Source organism: Musa acuminata, chromosome BXJ3-4, assembly GCF_036884655.1.
Source record: "Musa acuminata AAA Group cultivar baxijiao chromosome BXJ3-4, Cavendish_Baxijiao_AAA, whole genome shotgun sequence".
NCBI lineage: Eukaryota > Viridiplantae > Streptophyta > Magnoliopsida > Zingiberales > Musaceae > Musa > Musa acuminata.
The window spans coordinates 1,810,054-1,837,930 of NC_088352.1; the positions used below are offsets into that span (position 1 = coordinate 1,810,054).

At 35.5% G+C, this 27,877-nt stretch overlaps 1 protein-coding gene across 3 annotated transcripts; it reads right to left on the reverse strand.

Moving 5' to 3' along the window:
- Positions 1–1,362: 1,362 nt before the first annotated feature.
- Positions 1,363–27,838, reverse strand: LOC103980298 (kinesin-like protein KIN-7I). 3 transcript variants are annotated; one of them, XM_065147530.1, is made up of 33 exons: positions 27,737–27,838; positions 27,251–27,437; positions 27,049–27,138; positions 26,762–26,880; positions 25,776–25,889; positions 25,604–25,685; positions 25,433–25,500; positions 25,275–25,349; positions 24,987–25,132; positions 24,806–24,908; positions 20,389–20,469; positions 19,660–19,728; positions 19,505–19,564; positions 19,258–19,419; positions 17,520–17,576; positions 17,032–17,280; positions 16,899–16,961; positions 16,644–16,820; positions 16,464–16,568; positions 12,712–12,777; positions 12,350–12,499; positions 11,474–11,587; positions 11,300–11,386; positions 11,025–11,228; positions 10,752–10,919; positions 9,381–9,587; positions 9,190–9,279; positions 8,963–9,100; positions 6,956–7,053; positions 3,241–3,319; positions 3,010–3,150; positions 2,053–2,124; positions 1,363–1,886 (listed from the first exon to the last, which is right to left on the reverse strand). In XM_065147530.1, exons 2-33 carry the CDS (start codon positions 27,372–27,374, stop codon positions 1,665–1,667), a joined length of 3,780 nt encoding a protein of 1,259 aa, XP_065003602.1. In that variant the 5' UTR covers positions 27,375–27,437; positions 27,737–27,838; the 3' UTR covers positions 1,363–1,664. The 3 variants fall into 3 exon arrangements, with proteins under 3 accessions (XP_065003602.1, XP_065003601.1, XP_065003603.1); XM_065147529.1 differs by lacking the exon at positions 27,737–27,838 and having other exon boundaries at positions 27,251–27,639; XM_065147531.1 differs by lacking the exons at positions 1,363–1,886; positions 2,053–2,124; positions 3,010–3,150; positions 3,241–3,319; positions 27,737–27,838 and having other exon boundaries at positions 9,176–9,279; positions 27,251–27,639.
- Between the last annotated feature and the right edge of the window lie 39 nt (positions 27,839–27,877).

The following is a 27,877-nucleotide window of genomic DNA, read 5'->3' on the forward strand; positions in this document are numbered from 1 at the left end:
AATTACCAACCTTGATTTAAGAAAAACCTAAAGATATTGTAGTTAGGCATTATAAGTCGAAACAGAATTAATGGTGTACAAAGAAGTAGATAGAGACCTAATAAGACTTTACTGCAAAATATAGAAAGAAATTTTACTACTAACTTTATTTGAGATATTCTCTCAAAAAGCAAAGATCGACGAAGAAAGATGCATGTGGCGAACCCGTACTCTATGGCATGTAGTTGTTATTGTGGGTGTTCTCTTGGACAACTACAAATTTGTATGTTTTTTATTTTCATAATTTTAGGCATCACTATGTCTATGTCTTTTAAGCTACTATGTAACAAATTAATATGAGATAGCAAAACTCAAGTAAACTGCCCTTCTTTCAAGAGGGAGGGTTAAATGGGAATCCTGTTGATCAACTCAAATCCCAAAAGAGAAGTTCTCGGTATTGGGGAATCGGCCTGAAATCCCAAAAGGAATCCTGTTGATCAACTCAAATCAACCTGACTCATACAACAAGAACCTTGATCATTTGGATTTATGGATCAAATTTTGCAGTCTATGTCCATCTGCACAACAGTTTGGAGTATTAGACCATTGTGCACGATATAACCTCTTTAAACAGTTTGCCTCCTCCTGTAAGTCACTTCTTTATAGTGTACCTAAAGGCTACTAGAGAAACTAAAACTTGATTCTTTAGTCAGTTCTATCTTACACAAGGAAATTTAACCCCATACAATTGCATCGCTAAAAAACATGTTGCTTCATTATGTTGTAATGTTGTATGCTGTGGACAATGCCAAACAAACAGATAGAAAGGAATTAGCTTCTCGTCTCCGTAAGGCTTACTTGGATGTTTTTGGTACCTGAATGCATGGCCTGATCTATCACACGAGTGCCTGCTCCACAACAAGCTCTGGTCTAGTGGCAGGTGAACCAATAACAACCCAATGGATACCATGAATTCCAAGGTACTCAGGAATGACATAAGAGCAAGTTCATGGGAAAAATCAATTTTCCAGGATGCAAAAAAGACAATGTCATTGTTATATATATATAAAAAAAAAAGTTCATTTTATGAACTGATTCTGTTACCTAAGAGAAAAAGCAATAGCATGGTTGCAGGATACAACACATTCTTGGTAATATAAAAGCTTGATTGCAAGATGCAAAAGAATCATTGAAAGGATCCATGTATCTCGATGAAATGTTTTTCTTCACCACCAGGCCTACTATAATCTCTGATTGGCGACAAGACAGGACAATATATGACCCATTGTCGACTGGAAAGATCAGAGCAACATAAAAGATGGATTCCAACATAACCCATTGTCAACCGATTATTATTCTGCACCACCTTATACTTACTTGTGCAACTATTTGCCTTGAGTGCAGATTAATTTTTCCTCACCATTCATGACCAGAGAATTTTACAGGAAGTTGCAGTTTTACTCTGCAACTCTTTACTTGCTTAACAAGGTAATATGAGTTCAATCGAAGTGAATCCATATGCAAGATAACAAAGTGAATCTACATGCAGGATCCTCCTAAATATGAGTCTTCTGAATCTAGATAGCTGATCAGGTACAAAGTGAATAAACTGTTGCATTCACCATGCAAATGTCTCTACATTTGAATCAAATAGGAACCCTGTGCTACTTCAAGTCTGACCGAGCTCATTCTTTTGAGGCAAGCTGCTTCTTCAAGCTAAGTATTTCAACTCCATATTGAGCAAGTTGCTTCTTTAGTTTGGTTGATGCTTCTTCGTATTTTTTGTTCATGAGAGTCATCTCGTCCACCACCTCTGTGTATCGACCACGGTAAGCATCTAATGTCGCCTGCAATGAGCGAAGCTGCATCCTGAGCTTTGTTCTCTCCTTGTTGAAGCTTAAATTATCCTGTATGCACAATTATCAAAAGGTGACAGACAACCACCTAAAAGCTTAAGTCCTCTTTTATCTTTATTGATAATACAACAAACAAAATTGAAAGATATATCCACATGAATCTAGCTTCTTTTTTGTATGACTACTAAAAACAAAAATAATATCATGTTTCACCTACACTATGTATCTTGACTTCCATATTGGAGATCCTTTTAGCCAACTCATCTGAATCAGTTTTGGCCTTCAATGTCTGCAGAGAAAGCAGGTAAAGTTGCATGAATACTCAAAAAGAGTCAACATTATGTAAAGCATCACCAAGTTTTAAGCATAAGCAAGCATAGGATAAGCAGCCACAAACTCGGGCTGCTTTGGCATCACTTATTGTTTGTTTTATTCTGTTTAAAAAACTAAAAATATTTTATATACTTGAAAGTTGAAACAACCATGTACATTATCCTTATTTTTATTAGTAGTTTTTAAAAGTTATTATAATTTTTTTTAATTTCAGAAGTAGAAACTTTCTAATAATTTTTACAGACCAATTGCATATTAAAACAACAAATGTTTCTGATGGGAAAAAAAATTTCAAGAGAAACCATAAAATATATGGAGACTGCAAACCATATCATCCAAATAAAACTATCCAGTGATAATCACCAAACAAAATTTTTAATAAAAATATAAATATATTTTTTTTATTTTGTTTCATTTGTGAATAATTAGGTGTAATTTTGACATAATATAGAATGAGAAAACATTATTTAAAATGGTATAAACATGTGCTAAGGAGACCTACAGATGTTTTAATTAAAAGGGGTAAGATAATTAGTATTAGTAATATATGACTACTAGAAACTATACATCAAGATTTAGATACTCTTAATTAATTTGAGTAAGGATATAACTTTTCACTAGACTCAATGGCAACAAAAGATCATGTGGTCCACCATAGATAGTTAGGAAATTATGGATTGTTGTTGCCATGTCATTTTTTATTTTGTATTTCTTAAATATGAAAAAATTGAACAATGCCAACCCCACCTTAGCTCTTCTTAGTAGGTTATTCACAATGAAAAAGAAATTGTAAGCTACTTGGTATGGGTTATAAATGACACATGGTATAAACTTAACATACCAATTCTTGATCACCGTTCATGACCTGAGAAGATGGATCATTCCCTTCTCTAGAAAGGAAGATCAAATACTCCCACAATTTTGGCAATATTTCAGAAGTATGTTGGCATTCTGATGATAGTGCCTCAAAGCTTGACTTCACCTGGTTGTTCAATAACATTGGCTCTCTCTTTCAAATGGTATATGTGCTTGCAAACTTGAAAAGACTCAATTTGAAAAGAATGGAACTCACATCATTCCATTCGACAATGTCAGCCATGTTTTGCTTAAGCTCATTCCTTAGTTGAGTGATTTCCAAAGATTTTGCCATGCTGTACAAGAAAAAATTTCACAGGAGAAAGTATAAAAAAGCAGTTCATAACTTTGCTGAATACCCATATGAACTTCACTAAGAAATCTAATTGATTCAACAAACAAGTATAATTGAATATTTACTGTGACCAAGACTTTTCACGAACAAAAGAAGTACCAAAGGTAACGACTTCAAAAACAATGTTAACCATGAAACTTGAATAATGTCAACCTGTGATATTGGTAACTTGACAAATATTAGGTCAAATATCATTTTCTGTTTTTGGCATGTAGCTTGTTAAATGCCGATGAGGCCAAAGTATTTTTTATTTTCACAATAATTTTTTACATCTACTTTAGAAGACAATAATTGAAGTCTACTTTAATTATTATTCAGTTATAAAATGACCAGAATTTCTAATCTTATCAAGACAAAATTTTACACTTTTAGAATGTGTCTAAGTTTCTTGTACTCAAGAGTCAGAAAGGAAGAAGACCATATCAAAAGCACAAATAATGTAAAACGCAAAATTGAAGACCTGGTGACATTTTAATAATATAAATTTATTTATTTTCCTTTTGGAAGAGTTAGTCCTTTTATTTTTGCATGACTTGTTTTGAGTGAATGAAGAACACATGATGAATTTTTAATGAAAAAAAATGGTGCTTCTTTAGGTCTGGTGAACTGTGATTTCTCTTTTCGCTCTCTTGGGGGTATTTCTTTCAATTTTTATTCTATATTTTTCTTTCTATGACACTTCTATCCTAGCTTTTCCGCTCTAGGATTAAAAATTCCTATTTTGTTAATTTAGTAAAGAGCATATTTGGACAATCATGCCTCTCCTTTTGTATCACATTTATATCATCTACAATACTAAATGTCTACCTCAGACAAATAGGCAAAAACAATATATTCCTTCATCCAATCTGATTTGGTCATGGTACAATAATGACTAATGCAATCTTGTTCGTGAAATTCAACAACTACATTTCCTTAACGCTCAACCTTTTCTTTGTTTCTGATTTTTCTTCATAATCCAATCCTCAGTGACATGAACATGAAGTTTGAAAGATTTACTATGACCTGACTTGATGGGTAACTAAAAACTTGTGCAGCCTGCAATACTAAAACTACTTAACCAAGTTAATGTTAGTACATGAAGCTCACATAGACTAAATTAAATCTTTGGCCTAAATTGGGGACAGCACAATCTTCTCTACTTGTAATATCCTCGTTAATTGAACATAACACAGAATCAAAACCTAGTAGAAGACCCAGCCAAATGATGACTCCATGACATGATGCGTGGCCCTATCCATGGTAGTCATTTCTTCCTCGAACATCTCATCATATTCAATACCAGATCGACTCTAACATTATTTGTTACAATATGACTTCAAAGATAACATACTCATCAACTTGTTGAGTCTAATTACTAATCTAAAATGCTTTGATCCAAATTAATGTAACATTCCTATTACACCTTTAAAAACAAATTATTTTTATTATTTCTAATGTGGGACTCAACTAGGGTATTACAATGTCCACCAAGTAGATATACTAGCAGTTGCAATTATGTTACTTTTACAGTAATTAACAAGCTATTCTCCAATTTATGCTCACCAAATTTAGATTTTCAAAGCGAACTTACTGATTCTCCATTTTTGCCTACCTGCCTACTAATCACCACCAACAAAAAAAGTCATCATAATTAGCCATATGCCCCTGGATGTCAAGACAAATATTTCAGAATAATGGCACTAGTCATGCTGGAAACACCATTTTCTGCCAATGCAACAATTTATTATTATGGTAGGGCAAGCACGTCAAATTTGTTCCTTGCCAAACTCCAATTAGGCCATCATAAAATTATCTATTTTTCATAAATGTACTGATTCACAAGTCAGGATTGTAACTTTTAGGAATAGAATGCAAAATCGTTTCAACAAGAAAATTAATGAAAACTTATCTCATTGTTGATGTGCATGGCTCAGAAATATTAATTATTGCACAAGAAAAGCATAATATCAGCTTGAAGATCAAATCTTAAAAGATCATTTGTGAAATGTGTATTTACAACAAATCAAATTGTTATTTTATTTAACTATCCAAAAATTTGAAATACAACTAGCACCATTGAGTGACATTTCAGCTAGATTGATACGAAATGATGCTATGTACTAGTTTGGGCATGAACCATCCAGTCCGAAATATTAAAAAAAATACAAAACAAACATTAGCACTCACATTTTGAGCCCTCTTAGGCCCGAATGTGAGCCAGCCCTCATTTCTTCTTGTACAACCGCCCATTGCTGCCCACTGTGTGAACGCAGTGATTTAAAAAGCGCTAGGCGCCAAGGTCCAAAAACGCCCGAGGTGCTAGGCGCTCGCCCGAGCGAAGCGAGGCGCTAAAATATAAAAATATATAATATAATTAATAAATATAATTATTTATAATTTTAAATAAAAATATGCTATTAAATTAAGAAAATCTAAGAGCGGCGGGAAGCAATGGCGAGCGGCGGCAGCGGCGAGAAAGGGAAAGGGAGGCGCGAGCAGCAGGAGGGCTCGCGGGAGTCGCGAGCAGAGGGAAGGCTCGCGGGAGGCGCGAGCAGCGGGAGGCGCGAGCAAAGGGAAGGCTCGCGGGAGGGCTCACGGGAGGCACGAGCAGCGAGAGGGCTCGCGGGAGTCGTGAGCAGCTGGAGTCGCGAGCAGAGGGAAGGCTCGCGGGAGGCGCGAGCAGCGGGAGGGCTCACGACTGGGCTCGCGGGAGGCGCAAGCAACTCGAGGGCTCGCGGGAGGCGCGAGCAGCGGCAGCGGGAGCAGGAGCGACGAGCAGCGAGATCGGGAGCGGCAGCGGCAGCGGGTTAGGGTTGGGTAAGGGTTATATCGGTTTAGTTGGTTCGATTGAACCAACTAACAACCGAACCAGGACCGAACCAGACCTAAAATCCTGGTTCGGTCACTTGGTTTACCCAGGCGCTCGCCCGAAGCGCCCAGCGCCTGGGCTCGGGCGAGCGCCCAGGTGGCGCTTGTTTGAAGCGCGCCGCCTGGGACATTAGCGAGGCGCTCGGGCCTCGCCTCGCCTCGCCCGAGCGCCTAGGCGAGCGCCCGAGCGCCTCTTTCAGTCACTGTGTGAACGTACACTTCCTCCTAATCATCCTCCACCGCATCCTCACCTTCCTCCTCTTCCTTTGCCGCTTCCTGATCTTCCTTTCTCTTTCTCTTCCTCCACCACCTCCTTTCTTCCTTCCTCTTTCTTCCTCCTTCCTTCTCTTCCTCCACTATGTCATCCTCTCCTTTTTCTTCTTCAAAACATTGGTACGATGCACCATGTGTTGGTACACACCGGTACGGATCAATAAATAGCAATCCGACCGGGACTGATATGGTCCAGTATGCAAAATGGCAATCCTTTGCTTGAACACTAGGGGAGCAAACAAAAATTATGCCATATGGCAACAATGGTCCTTTCTTTCATAATCTTAGGCAAGAGCAGTTACCTCCAACTACAAATAGATTGCCACTAAGTTTCCTTACACCTATCAGCAATGTAAAGACAACATATATGTGCATGTGATTATAGTGATATTGCCATGTTGATATGACCAACCAAAATCAGCTTCATTCTTTCAAAAGTTAGAAGCAAACTAACCTGCATTCTTTCTCTTCTTGTGCATTTTCCTCAAGAAAAATCAACCTCTCCCTTAGTTCCTTACATTGTTCTCTATATGAATCCATGTCACGCTTTGTCTGTTATAGAAAAGCAACTCGCATTCAATTATACGAGTATATTATCTATTATGCTTTAGTCAAGCAAACAACTCTGTTAAAAGATAGAAAAAACAAGGATCAGAATGATTATAACAGGCGTAAGAAGCCAATAGAACCAAATGTATATACAGCACAAATATTCAAAAACTTAAATAGTGAAACTAGTTTGATTATGACTTTAAAAAGGCACTTTTTAACAATAAATCAATATTTATTATACAATAAAATTAGTTCCTGTGTTTAAACCATTAAGTTCTCCAGATCATGCATTATCAAGATGATCAACATGAGTTGAAGCATTTAATACCAGCAAAGTTGTCATATGCACTGTGTCAATTTGTGCGCAAGGTACCAACTACCAACAAATGGCACCATCAGTTATGGCATGAGCCAGCCAACACATTGTTCTGCTGATAGGCAAAATAATTGAATAGTATCATGCCAGAAAGGTATTGGTGATGTCCCCATAATATAAATGAGAATCCATGTTTCTGATCAAAAATATGATTTAGAAAATGTATTAAATAGCATGATTATTTTTTCACACGAAATGGACATTTAACATGTGACAGTGCTTAAGTGTCATATTTTACATACAACCAAGAATTTCTCTGTTTTAGCATGCTAACATCATATGTGGCAACCAGTACATGTCCAATCAGTTGCTAGGGGCCATCCATACACAGAAGGCGTAAATAACATTGATGCAAAAAAAAAAAAAACACTCCCAATCAATATATTTAGAACATATGTTTCAAACAAGTACTTCGGTAAAAGAATTTTAGTATAGTAACTACAGGCAATCATGTTGTTATCATGCAAAGAGCTTCTAGACATCCCATGGTAGATGACTTTTACCAATCAATTGGACAAACATACATTTTTAAACATCTTCAGAAAATAAACATGGGGTAATCAGATAATGCATATGGCAAGCTTAAGCCGTCACAAATATTCATAGTTGTCAACAAAATTTAGATGATCACTTTCAAACACTATACTAGGTGCTAGAAAGAGGTACTTGAACAGCCCTTGTTTCTTTGGAAGGTGCATAAAGAAATTCAACCTTTTGCTGACAAACCCTTGCAATATATGGTTAAGCAAACAACACCACGGCAGCAGCACCACGTCCAACTTCCTCTATTTCTAGTATATCAGCAAATGATATCTCTAGAAAACTAGAATGGATATTCATCCACATTTTGCTAGTTGATTTGTTACAGTCCAAATTGCCACTCAACTAAATCACCCTAGTTTCAGTCTTCCGAAACCAAAGACAAGCAAAATCTTGGTCAAATGCTTTCAATGATCTTTCACGCATATGACGAATCTCCGCTAAAAAACAAGCCCGCAAAACAATTGTGGCACGAATTGTTCCAGCCAATGAACCAAAATAGACTCATACAATTCTCATATGCTATCAAACTTAAAGCCTCTAGTTTGTTTTCTGCATTAGACCCTAAGGCTGGTAGGCTAACCAGCAATCTTTTGATGCAAGAGGAACATTTTAAGCAAGTTGTTCATATACAAAAAAAATCAACAACCATAAATAGGCAACTTGTATTTTACAATCAAGCCTCTAGAATGTAGGTTCTGCATACCAATTTTGCTATCTAGTTATCTTAAACAAGTGAACGAATACATCTCTTTCTGTAATAGATTATAGGTTCTGCAAACCAATTTTGCTATGTAGTTGTTTTAAACAAGTGAACTAATACATCCCTTCTGTAAGTCATTCACTTTAAACCAAAGATCACTTTTTCCTAATTGTTCCCAAAAGAAATAACATTAATCGCTAAGTGCTATCATTAACACGTGAAAGCATCTAGTAGGATAGGATAACAAAGGTCCGAAAGAACTATGGTATCACTTCTATACCAGATAATACCTCTAGCAAATCTTCGGATAACTTAAGTATCTCATCATTCTGTATTTTCATTTTTGCATTGGCCTCAAATAAAGCTTTCTTGTTAACTGACCATATTGATTTTTCTGCCTCCATCTCAAGAAGGGCATCAGTAAATTGCTGCATACAAATTGAACAAAAGATTTTAGATTCATTTTAATCATATATTAACACTATGATGCAAACCTAACTTACAGAAGATTGATTACCAATCCCATCTCTTCTTTTTCTCTTGAAAGAGAATTGATGGAGGATTCCAATTCTTTAGAAAATGATTCAGACTCAACCAATCTCTCTGCCTGCAGCAGTAAATTATATCAAATATTTGCAGAGAATAGCAGATGAAGAAAAGGTCAAGTAGACAAATCTTTCCACAAAAATCTTTTAAAGACGGGCACACCATGGCTGCAACCTCCTCCTTCAGTGACTTTATCTCAGAATCTGCAGTAAGCAATTTGTCAGAAAGAGCCTCTACTTCTGAATTTAAAAATTCATTCCTGGCAAGCGCTTCTTCTTTTTCACCAAATGCACTTATCAAAGCCTCCTTCAGAGAAGAGATCTCAGCTTCCATATCAAAAGCACAGAGCTCAAGCTTTTGGTAGTCTTCCTAAATGCACAAAAGGGAAAACCAAAACAGCAGACTAGTAAGGTTTATGCAACAAAAAATCAAGACTCGTTTAAAAGGTAAGGACTACTATTGACAACCCACCAAACAAATGGTGGCAATCAATATAAAAAAAATAACTCTTATCAGAGAATTCATGTACACTTAGAAGCATCTAAAGTGTAGCCATTATATTCTGTCCATTATTTTGATAAAATGCACCTGGGAGCATTATTGATCAACGAGACTTGCTGTTGTAATATGGTAACCAACAAGTTCTTCGTGAACAGAAGCCACGTCGATAAATGCAGAGGTATTTATAAAGTCTGCATAAGAACACTGACAGGAAGCGAGAGTCCATCATCCACACAGTAGAGATAACCTTTAATGGAACGATGCAGTTTTCGGATAGAAAAAATGCAATGAAATGTGAGATCCACTATTTCTGAATCAATATAAAGGTATACAAGAGGGAATTATGTCGGTCTAGTCAATAAAATTTATAGCTCATTGAAAAGAGGCTTGGAGGACAAAAGTGGTGATTGCTTAGAATCAAAAAAATATAACGCAGGTACATTCAGATGTGTTCGTACACTGGACTGGACCAAACTCATAACAATCTTGTCATGGAGGGGCATGGGTTTGATATCCAAAAATGAAACCTTGGTGTAACAACGGAAAGAAAATCAATTTTAACTATAACGACAACAACAACAATAACAAGTCATAATGTGTCAACTTTTTGGGATCTTTTGCTGCCACTGGAAGTTTAAACTATTAATTGGTAAATATATTCATTCTAAGGCCAAATTAATCATTTCCTCCTTCAATAGTGGTGGCGAACTTATTCATTAATTGGGAGGAGAATTTAAAACAGAAATAAAATGCACATGGACAAAGTTCTCACTCTTCTAACCCTCATGAGTTGTGAAAAAAATTCACAAATCAATAACAAGTTTAGCATGATAGCATTCGTGTTGAAGCAATGAATACTTTTAAGTTTGATCCATCATGATTTTAACAACCTAAATTACATGCTAAAAACATTGAGATCCAGTAGCAATTTTAAGTTAACAAGAAAATAAGAAGAGAAGTTTCCTATAGAGAGGATCTAAGACCTCTATGACACAAAAAAGAACTAAGATAATCTCATATAGAAAAGTTCACCTGAAGAGTTTGCTCAACCACATTGACACTCTTTTGTCGGCTAAAATCACCTAATTTGGGTTCATGCCTCCTAACAGTGAGTGAATCACGCTTCCACATATCACGTTCAAGAACAACATTTTGACTTTGCAAGCGTTTTATCTCCCGCTCAGCCTGTGCTTTTTCACTCTAAACAGAATTTTGAAAAGTTACATTTGTAGGTCAAATAGGCCACAGAACAAGCATATCAATGACAAGGAAAAATATAAACAATTCAGATTTAAAAATGAAAACCTCAAGTTTTATCTTGTCCTGAACAGCATTCTTAAGCTTGGAATCTGTATCTTTCAACTTTGCCTTCAATTTATCAAGTTCCTTTCTCATGGTTTCCTTTTCTCTGATTAAGGAAGAGGATGACAAGCATGATACTTCTTTTTTAAGACTAAGGACTTGAGACAGGAGTTCATCCTTCTCCAGATCATGTTGAAGACCAAGCTCCTACCACAATTGACAAGTTTCAACAATATTCCTAATGGAAGATTGAGGATGATGACAAAGCAAAGACTTACATTTATAGCTTTCTCCCGATTACCCACTTCAGCCATAAGCTGCTGAACTTGACTCTGATAATCAACAGATTGCTTGCGGAGAATATTCTACAATTGAAGTACATCACAGCATCCAAGTAAGCTTTCAATTTCAAAATCCAAAGTTGTACTAAAAATATAATTCTAGAAACTAACATTTTCTTGCTCAAGTTCATAACTTCTCTTCACAATACATCTTTCCATTTGACTAAGCCCAGTGATTATAGATTTGAGCTGAGAAATATCTTCCTGAGCAAATGACTTGAGTTCCTGGCATATAAACAATGCAACAAGAGAATTGTGGGCAAAGAATGGACTGCTTACCAACAGAATAAGTTTTGAGGCATAAAAAAATATGGTTAAAGAAAATAAGAAACAAAGGTTAAAGCAATCGGTTACTGGATGCAACAAAAACAAAAAAATGGAACGCAGTTAGGTTTACTCATCTAAACTACATTATACTCAGATTATTGGCATCCATAGAAACTGAAGCCAGAGGCTAGAAAAGTTAATTTGGGAAAGAGAAATGCAGCCACAAGTGATAGTAAGTTACAAGGTTCGTCGTATTGCAGCATACCATTCAGTATGGGTGGTACACACCGGCACGACAGGGGACCGATATGGGCGGTACATCAGTATGTCCCATGTGCCATGTGCCATGTGTCGGTGCACTTGGTATAGTTCAGTATAGCTTGATATATATCGTATCAACAGTTGATCGATACACCGGTACGAACCGGTAAAGCTAACCATGGTAAGTTATCACCACTACAAACCCTCAAAGTTACCCTACCGGGCAATTCTTTTCAGATAATCACTCCTTTTTTATTTACAAAATTCTCAATGATTTGAACCATATTAATAAAAAAACATAACCAGTAATTATTGTATGTCACTTAAAAGATTTCAGAAATAATACCTGCTAATTGATATTACTTCTCACATTCCAGCACATACACGAAAAAGAAACATACACAAAAAAAATACATATATCAAATTAAGAATGCTATGAAAAAACAGCAGGAATCTTACCAGAAATATATCTGCTAAGACGGAATAGTTGTTGAATATATCTTTAATTATAGACACAGTATTGTCCACAAAGTTCTTGGAATGTTCGACTTGTACAGTTAAGTCTTGGACTTCCATTGACATCCTAACAGATAAGTCAAACTTAACTTCCTGAAACATGCCAACATAGCTTGATTCAATTGGGAAAGTAGATACATCTATCCTGTTTAGTATTTAAACTGGATATATTGAACTACATTTACATCCAAAAATTGAACACAAAAAGAAAAAACAATAGAACAAGCTGAAGAACTGGAATGAGACTAGAAATACTCCAAATAATTGCACCTCATAAGGTGTTACTGTAACTGTTTCATCCATACCGCTGGATAAAGTCGTTCATGAGATACTCTAGCCTCCTCACGTGCAAGTAAAACCTCTTGATGTAACTACAGTCAAATCAAAAAAACAAATGATGATAATCAATGTAAATAGACTATTTTCCTTAATAATTGTATCAATGCAATTTTCCAAAATGTGCCCAAATGATTAGCAGTGATACGTTATTCACACATGCATCATCGGTCTCAACTTAATAGTTAAACAGGATCAAGCCAAAGTATATCACAGCATAAAAAAACTAAACTCTAACCACACTGTTTAAATTTGTTATTGATTTGATCTTTTTCATTCAAGAGAAATGATTTGATAAACTGCTATCATAGATTTTCTTTTAAAATATTACAAAATCCATCAACAGTTATTTATCATTAGATAATATTACTGTATTTTGTTGACATCAAGAGAATCAGTAGTTCAATCTGCCTTTACAGAATATCTATATTTTATGTGCATATAAGCAAATTCATATCAATTAATTTTAGATTAAATAGGTCATAAATTGAATATGTAAAATGAAAATTTAGCAGTAATGAAACAACTAAAGGTGCAATAAAAAGAAGGAACAAAAAGTTCATATAAATAACAGTTTTCGCTACAATCTACCATTCAACAAGAAGAAAAATTGATGGTCATTATTCATACAGCAAATGCAAGATGATTAAAATAGAAAGCACACTAAAGGTTTGTGTAATCATGATGTGCCCCTTATATGAAGAGAAAGATTTAATGATAGCTATAATGCTAAGCATGCCTGATGGATGGAATTGTTGGGTGGTTAATAAACATCGTGTACAAAAAAATTAATGTAGATGAACCTACTGAGGCGAATGTGCAAATTACTCAAACAAAAAAACAAAATTTGTTTTCAGTCACAAAAATTAGCTGTAGCACCGCCAGATAATAAAATATGTTCAAAGCAAGGTTTGGAATACCATCTAGTATGGCACAAGACGATCTTTTGTAGTCCTACAGGTTATTGGTACACGGGCCAGTATAAATCGAGTAGTCAATCAGTAAAGGCTGAGTACCGAACAATTTTTATTTTTTATTCTTTCAATCTTTTTAGGCTTCTTTTTTTTCAAAACTTGGTATGTACCATCTAGATACACTGGTATGAATCGGTACCTAACCAGCCCAAGCCCTAATCGATACACGAAATTACGAACCATGGTTTGCTTGGTACGACTAGTGCAAGGTCGGCATTACACAGTACCAAGTAGTCTCTATTATTTTATTTTTCAGCCTTTTTAGCTTTTCATTTTAACTTGGGACCTACTGACACTCGATACACAGATATATACCAATCGGTGCACTAACTGGTACAATATGGATACATACAATTGCGAACCTTGGTTTAAAGAAAACCTAAAGATATTGTAGTTAGGCATTATAAGTCAAAACAGAATTAATGGCATACAAAGAAGTCGATAGAGACCTAGAAGACTTTACTGCAAATGATAAAAAGAAATTTTACTCCTAATTGTATTTGAGATATTCCCTCATAAAGTTCGATGAAGAAAGATCCATGTGGCCAACCCCGCACTTTATAGCTTGTAGTTGTTACTGTTGTACTATCTTGGACAACTACTAATTTGCATGTTTTTTGTTTTCATATTTTTAGGCATCACAAGTCTTTTAAGCTACTATGTAACAAATTAATATGAGATAGCAAAACTCAACAGAAATATACATTCAAAGAATTTTAAGAACCTCACAGTTATTTTGTTAGTGAAATATGATTGTGCAAGAGGCCATGAAGCCATCACTTTTTTGTTTTGACAGAAGTATTGGGGGAAAAAGTCTCTCTTACAGAGGTCTCCAGCAATGAAGGTACTGAAAAAGAACAAAGGAAGAAGTGAAGAAGGTTTGAAGTAACACAAAAAACCAATTAAACTGCCCTTCTTTCAAGGGGGAGGGTTAAAATATCATGGAGAATGAGAGAGAATTTTTTATGACAATAATTTTTTTTATCTTCATGACTCTAGAAATTAACATTTACTTTCAAATTTATTATTCATATCATAGATTACTTGAAGAAGAGTGAATGGTTGTGGACTTGCCCAATCACCACTGAGATAAAAAACAGATGTTGCCACCTATTTCTATGTTTCTTGGAAAAACTCGAACCTATTGTCAATTTTTACTCTTAGATTTCAAAGATAAATCTTCCAAGGAAATGTAACTAAAGCATTTTATAACAAAATTTAGCAAAAATATCTGTCAGACACAAAAAAACTAAGATTATTTAAAAAAAGAGAGAATGAAACATAACAAAGCCTGTTATTTAGTTCAATATGCATATCAGAAGAGAGAAATTTACATATAAGTGGCAGCTTTCCCTTTTGACACCACGTCAACCCAGTGTAAACATGTAACCTCATCAACCTCAAAGTTTTCATTGAGCCTAAACCCATATTATGTTACTGTTTTATTTCGACTAACAATTAGGCACTGTCAACTTTATAATGTACTCAAAAGACAAAGATGCAGCAGATACACAATATTTCAAAGAAATTGGATGCCTAAACATTCTAGGGAAAGAAATATATACAAAAATCATAGCTCTTGCAGGTAAGGTATATTCAGTATGTCTTCCAAATAGCGTTCAAACATTTCTGTTTGTTTTAGACTAACAACTTGAGATCATTTTTGTATTCTAGGCAACAAAGAGAAGTTTTAGGTATTGGGGAATTGGCCTGAAATCCCAAAAGGAATCCTGTGAATCAACTCAAATCAACCTGACTCATACAACAAGAACCTTGATCCATTGGATTTATGAATCAAATTTTTCAGTCTATGTCCATCTGCACACCAGCTGTTTGAAGTATTAGACCACTCTGCATGATAACCTCTTTAAACAGTTCACCTCCTGTAAGTCACTATCTTTATAGTGTACCTAAGCAATCCTAAAGGCTAATAGAGAAACTAAAACTTGATTCTTTAGTCAGTTCTATCGTACACAAAAAAATTTAATCCCATAGAATTGGATCTCCAAAAAACATGGTGCTTCATTATGTTGTAATGTTGTATGTTGTGGACAATGCTAAACAGATAGAAAGCAATTAGCTTCTCGTCTCTGTAAGGCTTACTTGGATGTTTTTGGTGTTTTAGGTACATGAATGCATGGCCTGATCTATCACACGAGTGCCTGATCCACAACAAGCTCTGGTCTAGTGGTAGGTGAACCAACAACAACTCAATGGATACCATGAATTCCAAGGTACTTTGGAATGTCATAAGAGCAAGTTCATGGGAAAAATCAATTTTCCAGGATGCAAAAAGTCAATGTCATTGTTAAAAAAACAAGGTTCATTTTATAAACTGATTCTGTTCCCTAAGATAAAAGGCAATAGCATGGTTGAAGGATACAACACATTCTTCGTAATATAAAAGCTTGATTGCAAGATACAAAACAGAACAAAAAATTTCTTAAAGCTAGTTGATGCTTAAATTGCATGCACAAGAATCATAGAAAGGATCCATGTATCAAGATGAAATGTTTTTCTTCACCACCAGGCCTACTATAATCTATGATTGGTGACAAGACAGGACAATATATGACCCATTGGTTACAATCCAACATTAGGCTAAGTTATAATCAAAGCATGATTGCCTAGATGCACAGAAAAAAAGCAGTGACATATTCTCTAAGAGGCACTTTAACTAAACCATTGTCAACTGGAAAGATCAGAGCAACATAAAAGATGGATTCCAAATGTATTCACCAAATTACCTTTTCATACTTCTCCTTGAAAGAAGCATTCTGTTCAGTTGCCATATCAAGAACATCATCCAAGTTCCTCTGAACTGTAGCCTTCTCAATTTCTAGTGCTTTTATCTGCATTAATTTACATATACCCTAGTGATTTCAGTTTAAAATATAGATATATTACATGCATGACTAATAAAGGACCTGATCCTCGAGTTGTTTGATGACAATAATTGCCTCTGACTCCCTCTCGGTCAAGCTTTTACGGCCACAAGACCTACCATTTATTTCACCATTAGATGAGATAGTGCTTGCACACCTAGGAGTGTTATCAGAGAACTTATTATGTATGCTTCCAGATTCAATCTCCAGAACATTCTTCTGAAAAGAAATAATAATATTCTTCAGTAAAAACAGACACAAAATATGTAGTAACAAGATTAGAGAACGAGAACCTACAGGATAATATTCTATGATCTGATCTTCATAAAAGCTACTGTCTTCTGCTGATTCACTGCCTGACTGAAATAATATATGAAATTAACTGCCATATCATTACGTCAAAATAAGCAATATAGAAGCACATCAGTACCCGAAAAGAGCCAGTGGTTTTGGAATGGATTTTTCTCCTATCTGTAACATGCAACAAGGCATGTGCATCAGGAAAAGTTAAGTCCTTGACATCACAACCGTTCTCCATATTATCAGGCATGAAGGCATCACGATTCATGTTACCCACAGAAGTTTCAATTTCTTGCATTAATTCTTCAAAAGGAATTGGTAAACCAATATCAGAATCATGCCTGGTGTGCTCACCAGCTGCTGAATCTGGAACATGTACCTGAATTTGTAGTGTTGATGATATTTATTAGGCAAAATTTTTGGTATTGGGTTTATACAGACATACCAATCTCTAATTAAACCAGTAATAGTATACCACGACTATAAACTGTAAACATGATTGAAAAGCTACGTAAGTGGGATCGAATCAAGTTTTACCTTATCAGCATATACCACAAGACTTTGACTTGATAAACATGATCTTAGAGCTACACTAGTGGGATCAAGTTCAAGGTTTACCTCATCCACACATTTACGAGAAGAAGGTACTGGGCACCATGTCACCCTTCTTTTATTCTATAAATGAAAACGAATATCTAGGTAAGATATTTAACTAGATGGAACAAGTATGACATCATACAGAAAACATAAACAAAGAATAAACAAAAGAAATTTAACAAGATACCAATAGAATTAAGCAGCTAAACTGTAGCTAAAATAAACAATAATATATAATGCTTGATAAATGAAAAATGTTTCAGTAGCAAGTCAATCCCTTCAAAGAAGATCCATCTCACCTGAGAGATCATTCTCTAAAACTAATATGAAATGAATAGAGTGAAAAAACTTGCAATTTAGTAAACCAAGATTCCGTAATTGAATCTTCTCAAAATACCAAATACATCAAATACATCTGGAAATTCAACTGTAAAATTTTGTTCTATTAGAAACCAAAAAACCATAAGTAAAGAGTAAAGGCACCTAGAAGCATGGTATGCAATTTCGAATGGTACCGCCCGATATGGGTGATACATACCGATCTGACGGCATACCGGTACGCGGACAGACCGTGCTACAGTGTTACAGTGTTATACTGTAGCAGTGCTACAGTGCTATAGTAAGAGGAAATCGCTCGGTAAGCCCTTGTGTACCGTTTGGTACGCCCTGATGTACCGCTCGATACGCTGGTACCATACCATATCGAGTCAACCTCGAAACACCGGTACAGTACGGTATTGCATACCTTGCCTAGAAGAGCTTTTCAAGCTAGTTAATGATATTTCTTATAGAAATTTCTCAAGAGGTCAAGAGAAGTTCATAATCAAATAATATGAAAGATAACTCATCTACAAAATCAACTAGATCCACAACAAATGACAGTTTGGAAGTACCCCCCTAATGCAATGAGAAACCAAAATATTGTTACATCAGTCCAGATTACCAGAATTTACAAGCCCATTGGTAATCATTCCAGGCCGCACCATACTCAAACAACATGTACATACAATAAGCGTGATGTGCATATAGAGTGGCAACTTACAGTTATATCATGCCCCAAACAATTTAATAGACAAGAACTAGCATGAAAATCTTAATCCTTCCTTAACAATTATAAAGCCTGTTGATTGATGCCTGACCTTTCATAATCACAAGAACAAAAATAAGAGAGAGACTGGTGTGAGCATATTTATCTTCCCCTCTGTCTCAACCTGACAGTTCCTTTCTTGGGCAATATAAATGTTGATCACTTCAGTATAATTCCTCTACCTATATTACAAGCAATATCTTTTTTCTTCCCAGCATCTAATGAAAATGTCTAAAGCAAGATATGCTGAAGCAAAATTAGACAAAACATGAAAGTTCAAATGACTTGTATAGATAAATGCAAGCATAAAATTGTTATATGGTAAAACAATTATGGCAAATATTAATTGCACACGAACTTCATGATTTGAAAAAATAGGCAACCTAGAATAATAATAACTCAGCTTGTACTGCTTTTCATTTATCCTCTACCAGTAAGCAGATATCTCTCTAGCTTTTCCAAGAAAAGCATTTGGTAAACAAATCACAAAATTAATCTAAGAAGCGAAAAAAAGAAGTCAGCACAGCTGAATAAAGAATGATATACAAAAGATAACCATGTTCAATGGATTTGAATCACAGAATGATATTGTGCTTTGATATTATAACCATGTTCTCAAATTACGCAACGACAAAATGTACTTCAATATTCAAAGAGCAGAGAAGTACTAACCTTACTGAGATATGTACTCTTATCTTCCCTTTCAGAACATAATACCAATGAGCTAAGGTTAGCAATTTTCTGTGCTTGCTCTATCAATCTCTTCTCACGATGAGCTTTAGCTTTCTTTTCCTCTTCTAGCTCTAATTGTATTCTCTCCTTCTCAAGCTCACTCTAAAAGCCATGTGCCTCATATATATATAATAAGTCCAAAAGCAAACCTGAGTACCAAATAGGAAAGATGGGGACTGAAATGAACCTGTAACAGCGTGTTTCGCAGGTTCAGGATTTCTTCCTCCCAATGCTCCGAGTGAGAGCTCTACAACACCCAAAAAGGAAAAGGGAAAAAGAGGATGTAGTTGAATCAAGTAAACTACATATATATAATGATAATATCACCAAATAAAGACGAACCAGGAGTTTTGACCGAAGTTCTTCGATTTCTTTCCTTTGACGTCTTAACAAGGCAGCATCCGTTAAGATCTGGTTTGCAAAACAAAAGAAGCAACTGGTTGCAAGAATTATTAAATTAAGAGGAATAAAGAGACATTTGATTGACTTCTTTAAACTTCTCTTACCATGATTTTTTTGCACATTTATAAGTCAATTTTTTTCCTCAAATAAATATAAATAGTAAAGGAACCTAAGAGCAGTATACACACCAAAAATATGATGTGTGAAAGTCAAAGCAGATGCAAATAGGAGGGGACGTGAGAAAGAAAGCATGTGGTAAAGCCGTAAAGGTTGCATTAGGACTTCTCTCTTAAATTGGATAGCAGTAAGAAAGTAAGAAACTATTAAAACTTTTGGCTATAGATATAGAGCACCAGTCAAGCAGACAAAGGTGGTTGTGGTTATCATGATATTCTCTGTATAAGACCTAACACTATTCTATTATGGATTTGTTAATTTACTATTTTAACTTTAAGAATTGTCTATGAAATGTGTTGGGTGTGGCCTCATGTTTTTACTATTTTGCTAAAATTTGTAGCAAAAAAGACTATGTCTCATCCTTCAGAGTTCAGAATTCTTCATGCTGAAGAAAAGAAAGTTATCTTAAGATAATACAGAAAGCTAAATCTATAAGCACTATATAAAACGTAGGATAATAGAGAGAAATAGAAAATTCAGTAAGAAAGAGACCTCATTTACGCATGCACAATTGGTGACACGCAATGCTCGGCTTGAAAACTGAAGACTGCTTTTTGTCTCATCTGCATGAACCTGCCACCAAGGGAATCCTATTAATAAAGAAAGATGCCACAAATTGGAGACAACCTAGAAAAGCAAATGAAAAGAAAAGTTATCTGAGCTATGATGTTTAATGTGTAGATAAATCTTATGTGCATCACGCAGGACAAACTGTAGCCGAGTCTCAGGTGAGTCTATTTGGATCTTAATTAGGCTAAAATGAGTCAAATTGCAGTCTATATTTGAATTGCTATATTTTTGAACATATTTGTCTAAACTTCATCACTATAATTTCTTCTTTTATAGTATTGTAGAGTCCTATTTTGAGTCCACTGATGCTAAATAGGCATATTCAGGATTCATTGGGTTTAGGAAGTTTTCAAGTGATTAAGATTATAACCTGGAGAGTTTTATACGTGTCATTAGATATAATTTTACGGAATTACAATATATTCATAAATGAAAGTCTCTTTCCATAAGTCGTCTTAGTTTCTTCAAGATTCAAATGAAAGTCTAAAAAAAGTGTGTAAATGATGGGTCATATATATCATGTTATGAGAAGATGATCATATTAAATGTGTTTGTTTTGGCATGGTGGCTTTGTTATATCACCAATGCCTATATATCTTTTGCACATTAACCTGATTCCATTACCAGATGAAAGTGATACAAGGTAAACAAATCTGTATTTGCTTCCAATGTGATACCAAGTCAAGAATTAGGTCAATAACATTGATTTGATTTATGTCAAAAAGTATTCGTAACTGATCCAGTTAAATTAGGCTTCGCCAATGTTTATATGTACCAGAAAAGCTCCATTAGACAATAATAAAATTCATGACAATTCTTTCCGAATTTACAGCAGGCACTGAGTATGATCTAAACCTGTTTCTCAGCCATTCTATTTGATGGATATCCTCATGTCAAGCACCCTCCAAATAACAAATATCTCACAGTAGGCTTGAAGTTTGCCTCCCCTATATTTTAATTCATTCACCACATGTCAAATCACTCCTTAGTATGGAGCTGACATGCTTCCTCCACTGTTGCACATGCCAATATCTCCATAAATTCTTTAAAACATTGTAAAAATGGCTTCATCTCTTACACTTGCATGGGAGAAAGTACTCCATGATGCATTACCCTGTCCCTACCCATCTAAAGTACTGTAAGTTCATCCAACGATAATCATTTTTGTATACTCTTTTAGTAATCTTTCCATATCTATTGCCCATAAATATGCAAACCACATTTACGTTTCATAATTTCACTCATTAAATGGTCACACAAAGCTGCAAAAGCACCTCACACCTTCATGCACCAATGTTCTTACAGTCAAGTGATTTGAACGTATTCTTTTAACATCAATCTCATGTTAGCACTTATCACTTGACAGGATCAACACAGTGCCTTATCCCAACTAAAATATGCAGAACATGGGCATACCAGTCTGATAAACTGGATTTGTGAGGCATACCTGTTGAGACACCTCACATACCACCCAGTACAGTTGAAATTTGACCATTACCCGACTGTTTCGACCGGTACTGAGCTGAAATTTACCATTTCAGTCCCTAATGGTCTTACCCCCTCTTTCACACACTCTCACTCACTCTTATTCTCACTCTTTCTCTCAACTTAGAGGCTTATGTGTTTAATCATCCTGCTTGGTGACTAGTGGAGGTCGTTTTGGATAAAAAAATTCTAACTCAAAACACAATGAAATTTATTTTCAATTGAAGGTATTTTTCTACTTCATATGTTTCTCTTTATCATAAAGAATATTGATAAATTTTATTGATTAGGGACTAATGATTAATTAATACCCAACTAAAGGTATTTAAGAGAAATTAGCATGATTAACGAGTGTATCCTATCATGATTAATGGGTAATTAGAGGCTGATTAATATATGGTTAGGTAGATTAAACATGATTAAGGTCTGATAACTGGTAATTAAGGGATTGAAGTATATTACACCATGTTTCGACTTGTTCAAGGATTTTATAGCTCATTCTACATGTATTACAGCTAATTAGAAGCTTATTATTGCATGATTAAGAATAATCACAATTAAATTAAGATGAAATTAAGATCTTTCTCTTACATTTGGACTATTTAGGGCTAATTATCGCATGCTTTTTGCTGTTTAATTATGAAATTATTGGACTAAGTGTTGATTCTTGCATTTAATGCAATTAAAGACTAACTAGAGCTAATTAGGGTCATTTTCTTACTTTTAGACCCATTTAGGGGTTACTAAGGATTATCTAAGGCTAATCATAACATTTTTATTGTTGCTTGATTATGAAATTATTGGTTCACTAAGGGTTTATTCTTGCATTAACATTGGATGAAATGCTAACTAGAGCTAATTTGGGCCTTCTTTGACATAGATTAAAATTAAATTAGGGGTAATTAGAAGTAGCTTATTCTATTAACTTTTTTCTTTTTGCATGAAAATGACCCCATGGCAACAATTAGGTATCACACCACACTACATCTATCAAGGTGAAGGAATAACCAGTCTTAAGCAACATATTGCTGGTGGATTTTCCAATATCGTAAAATGCACCAGGATTCATATAGAGATAAGAAGAACCTTCCAATCATAACTTGATAAGAAAAAAGCTGAAACTCTACGATGTCGACACTAGTAGGAGCTCGTCATATTCACAAGTCACAACCTTTAGATTATGGAGCTTTTATAATATTGAGGATCTCATGGCCAATGGATCTACGGAGATAGTTGTTATTTTTTTCGAGCTTAATCATTCTTATGCTACAGAGGAGCTATTAGTGAAGATAGCCACAATTCCGGTGCACTCCAACCTCTTCATCCCTACATACCACCCAAGAAGCCCTTAGGATGTGTTGCTTATTACCACATTGATGCATCAACGGTGCATGGTTCAAAAAAATAATATGTCGTGGGAGCATGTGAGCAACTTCAAGATTGGATCCGACAAACTTACCAAATCGACATAAACTTCAAAGGATCGAGGACATCGATTCACTAGACCATGGAGTCCTGCATTGAGTATGGTGATAAAAGCAATTATATATTAATGTTATCTCAATAATTTCTCTTGCTCAAATCTTAGAGTTTACATCTAATCCAACATTGATACAAGATCAATGAAAGCAATCTTCGATGGAGGACGATGTCATAAAGTTACATGGATCTATTTAAAGAAAAGAATTTTAATTCTCAATCGTTATAGCCTAGGATTTCAATTCATTTATGACTTGACATATTTTATTCTTATTTAATTTTAATTTTGGCTAATTTTTAAACTAAGTTATGGAATTGTTGGTATGTACCGATGTACTATCACACGATATACAGTACTGTCAAGTATAACAAGAAAGTGATTATGTGCCTCAACTCTTGAGACAAATAGAAAGTATGCTTAAAATCAATTCACACTTAGATGCCTATGATGCTCATTGACTGTGCCCTCCCTTATTAACACATCCTCATTAATTTATTAATTATAAACCCCAAAAACATCCCATAAATATTGTCCAACCCACTAAGTAGAGCAGATGCTATAACAAGAAAGTGTTTATGTGCCTCAACTCTTGAGAAAAAGATGAAGTATGCTCAAAATCAATTTTATGGGTGTACCAGACATGTAATTATGATTGACACCAAACTTACACTTTCACCTATTTCACAGGAACAAGCCAAAAGTGACTTAATTAATTTGGTGACGTCAATGAATTTGAGTGAACAAACTTAAGATCTTCAAAGGAAATGACAACCATCTCTAGTCATTCCTTTTTACTATTAAAGTAACTATATTAGCATCCTCCTCTTCATGAATAAGTTAAGCAACATGATGAAGAAAATACTATTGTTACAAAAAGTGTTGTCAAATATATTTACTACATATTCTTACGTGCCCAATAAATTTTAGATTGTAAACCCCCAGTCTTCAATTCATTCTAGAAACTTTCTCTTCAGCCAACTTCATACCACCATTGCAACTTCTAATTGCATCTTTAATATCATTCAAATTAATTTTCAAAAATAGGCACATTGTATAAGTTGTGTATCTTCAAAATTCTTAAATGCATCCATTCATGTTCAGAATCATGCTCTCGCTTATCTTCATTATATCCACTAAACCACATAAGAGATAATTATAAGCCCTTTGATGTGGCCAATATTTTTACTGCATTATGCATAGAATACACTAATTTAACAAGTTGGTTTACCATCACATAATACTGAGTGAGATAGGACTGTTAAATGTAGTTGGGTAGATGCTAAGACAAAAGCTTAAAAGGTCAGAATACAAAGCAATTTATAAGACTAAAACTGGGGCAGTTTTAAAAACTAATGTTGCAAAATAGTGGATCACCTGTGCCAGTGTGATGTTGCAGATAATTGCAGTATTTGCATTACCTCCAAGTGCAGGTTGTAAGATTCGAGTGAGCTTACTGTCCCGATATGGAACATGAATCCTACAACACTTTAACAGTAGGGATCAGTATCTACCTATATGTAAAGCAATAACCATACAGCAAAGAATAACAACTCACCCTTGGCCCTCTGCACCTTCACTTAGTTTTTTTATAACAGTACCAAGTGTCATTAGACTTTTGTTAATATGAGAACCCTCTTTCAGGCGCATACCTTCTGCACCTGTCTTGGCTGCACGTTCCGAGCCAGCTAAGTCCACTAAATTCTACAAAATTTTAAAACATTCTAATAATATCAGAAAGTAGATGACTAAGATAATTACTGAAGCAAGAAAAGGAAAAGAAGAAAAGATGATAATAAGCAAATAGGACATGTTGTGGTAAAGGATTTTGGCAAATTTTGCATACAAGAACTGATACACGAACTGCATCACATGAATCAACCATGTTCCCATCTTCAATTCTTTCCCTACTCTCAACAATCTGTATGTGCAATCAAAAGTGTATAAAAGAGCCGACAAACAATTTTTCATGCATCAAAACGAACCAAATGAAGATAAATGTACCATGCGAAATATAGTATGCGACCTACTGCTGTGAAGATTCATGTTTGTCTCTCCAATATGGCGATGAGCTGCAATATAACATAAAGAACAAGTTCATTCTTCTAATAGTTTCAAATACTTTTAAAAAAATCAATCTGCACAAAATGAAACAAGAATCAAAGGAATCATTACATTCTCCAAACTCCATCAAATCAAGGACCTGTTCAGCACAGGTAACGATTTCTTCTCTCAATCCAGCAACATATATACCTCTCTTCACAAACATGATTAAAGATGAGAAGAAAAAAGAAATGGAAAACGAACAAATCAATCAAATGAGGGAGAGTAATTTAGTTAACAATACCTCAAGGTTCTCATGAATTTGCAATTTGCGATGCTCCGGAGCCAACAAATCATTGATTTCCTCATTATATATTTCCATGTAAGACATGCGAACAAGGAATTCTCTATCTATATCCTAAGAATGCAATTAAATTTCAGAAAAATCAATCACTAATCTTAACTAAACAACTATCCTTAGTATCACCCGGTATGGTGATGCATGGGATAAGGTTGATGCTTCATGTTACTTTCATTATAAACAAGAACTCACTTCAGTTCTATGTAAGAAATCAAGAAGATAAGTGTAAAAGCACAAAGGTCTGAAGATTGAAAGCCAGACTACATGAAAGATAATTTAGAAGATGTCAAAATGAAAATCAGGTTGGGCATTAATGACTTAGCCAGCACTGTTACCAGCTTCAGTGTCTCTATGTGATTAACCAAAAAAAGTAAAATTGACAATATACATACACAAAATCAACGTCAGATAATGTGAAGAATGTTACGAGCTCAAACATTTTTGACAAATTAAGAGCAATTCCACAAAGAAACACCAATAAAATTCACAATGTTGTATCACATATTTTGGCCAATAATGAGGGTCCAATCTGATGCAGACAAGTGAAAAAAATTATAACACTAAGAATTGAATTTCCTTTTGACCTTATGATGAGCAAATAAAATTCCTAAACTTGACAAATAAAAAGTCGGATCCTTAAAGGAGCACTTCATGGATTAAGTAGGAAATTTGATAATAAAAATAAAATTATGATGTCTTATGAACTTCTATTTTCATTTCACTTGGCAATATAGGAAGAACAGAAAATACACCTGCAGCAAAATCTGCTTCGAAATGAGAACCTTGTTACTACCATCAGGAAGGTAGAAGGGGAAGCAAAATCAATCCACTAATATACATAGGATGATGCATATTTATGCATACATGTAACACGTATCAAGGAACACCAAAATCATAAACAAAAAATAGAGAGGAAGAGTGACAGTTACCTCTTGGATACTCAGGAATAAATCATGCACAGCAAGAGGAATAATTCCCGGTTCAGCAGCTGAACCCCGCATAGTATGCGTCTTACCACTATTAGTTTGTCCATATGCGAAAACTGTACCTGATAGGGTCACAGAGAGAAGAATCAAACATATATTGAACCCGCGAACTGAACCCCGCATGGTATGCGTATTAACATGAACCAACATTCACCAGAAAAGAAATCTAAAACACGGTCACAGAGAACTAAAGATGGAACAAAAAAGCGTAAGCAGGGATTTTGCCGCACCGTTAAACCCGCTAACGGCAGATGCAACGATCTCTTTAGTGCGAGCCTCGTAGACGTCGACCGTCTTGCAGTCTTCCCCGAAGATCCTGTCTGCCTCGACGTCAAGCAACCAAGCAGGCGGTCGCGGAGGTTAGGGTTTCAAGGAAAGAGACACAGTACGGATCAAACCAAGACGAGGAGGGGTACGGGAGGCGATACCGACCGAATTCGAACTTGGTGGACTGGCTGGGGAGGTAGATAGAGTTGCCGGAGATCCTCCAGGGGTTGCTCTTAGACTCCTCCGGGGAGAGCGGCCTCGCCCTTACCGCCACGTATATCCTCTCCATCGGCTGCCCAAGAAACCAAGAAGAAAGGGAAGACTCCAAATTTGCTTGGGGGAGCGGAGAAGTCTGAGCAAGGGGAAGACGGCGAATGAGGTCGCGAAAGGGATTCAGTTTCCCGCCCAAGAGAAAGCAGGGCAGGTGAAAAGAAGCGAACGGAAGGGATTCGGCTCCGAGTACTGATCATGTCGGATCCGAGCGGGGATCCGAAATAACATCACATGGATGAACGGTCAAAGACCACACGATCGGATCGACCCGGGAGTCTTACCCGATCCGTAGACCTTGTTGGATCTAAAATGCAAATCCACATCCGAAGTTGTATACTGCAATGTTAAAAGCATGGCAATGTTGAGTACTGATTATACCGTTGGAAATCACCGTATGTTGATACGCAGATACATCAATCGTTTCGTGTCGGCATTACGGCTGGCGACGTCTACATGGAAGATGGGACGTGTCACGACACCTGAGCATGTGGTATAGTACTTGTATGACAAGGATTGTGA

Bases quoted from the DNA above. Each gene is read 5' to 3' on its own strand.
- LOC103980298 (XM_065147530.1), bottom strand. From the start codon at position 27,374: ATGGAGAGGATATACGTGGCGGTAAGGGCGAGGCCGCTCTCCCCGGAG. The intron at 25,501-25,603 runs GTAATGATTCCT...GTTATATTGCAG, and splicing joins TTTGATGGAGTTTGGAGAAT to CTCATCGCCATATTGGAGAG. The intron at 3,320-6,955 runs GTTAGTTTGCTT...TTTCTTGTACAG, and splicing joins CAAGAAGAGAAAGAATGCAG to CATGGCAAAATCTTTGGAAA.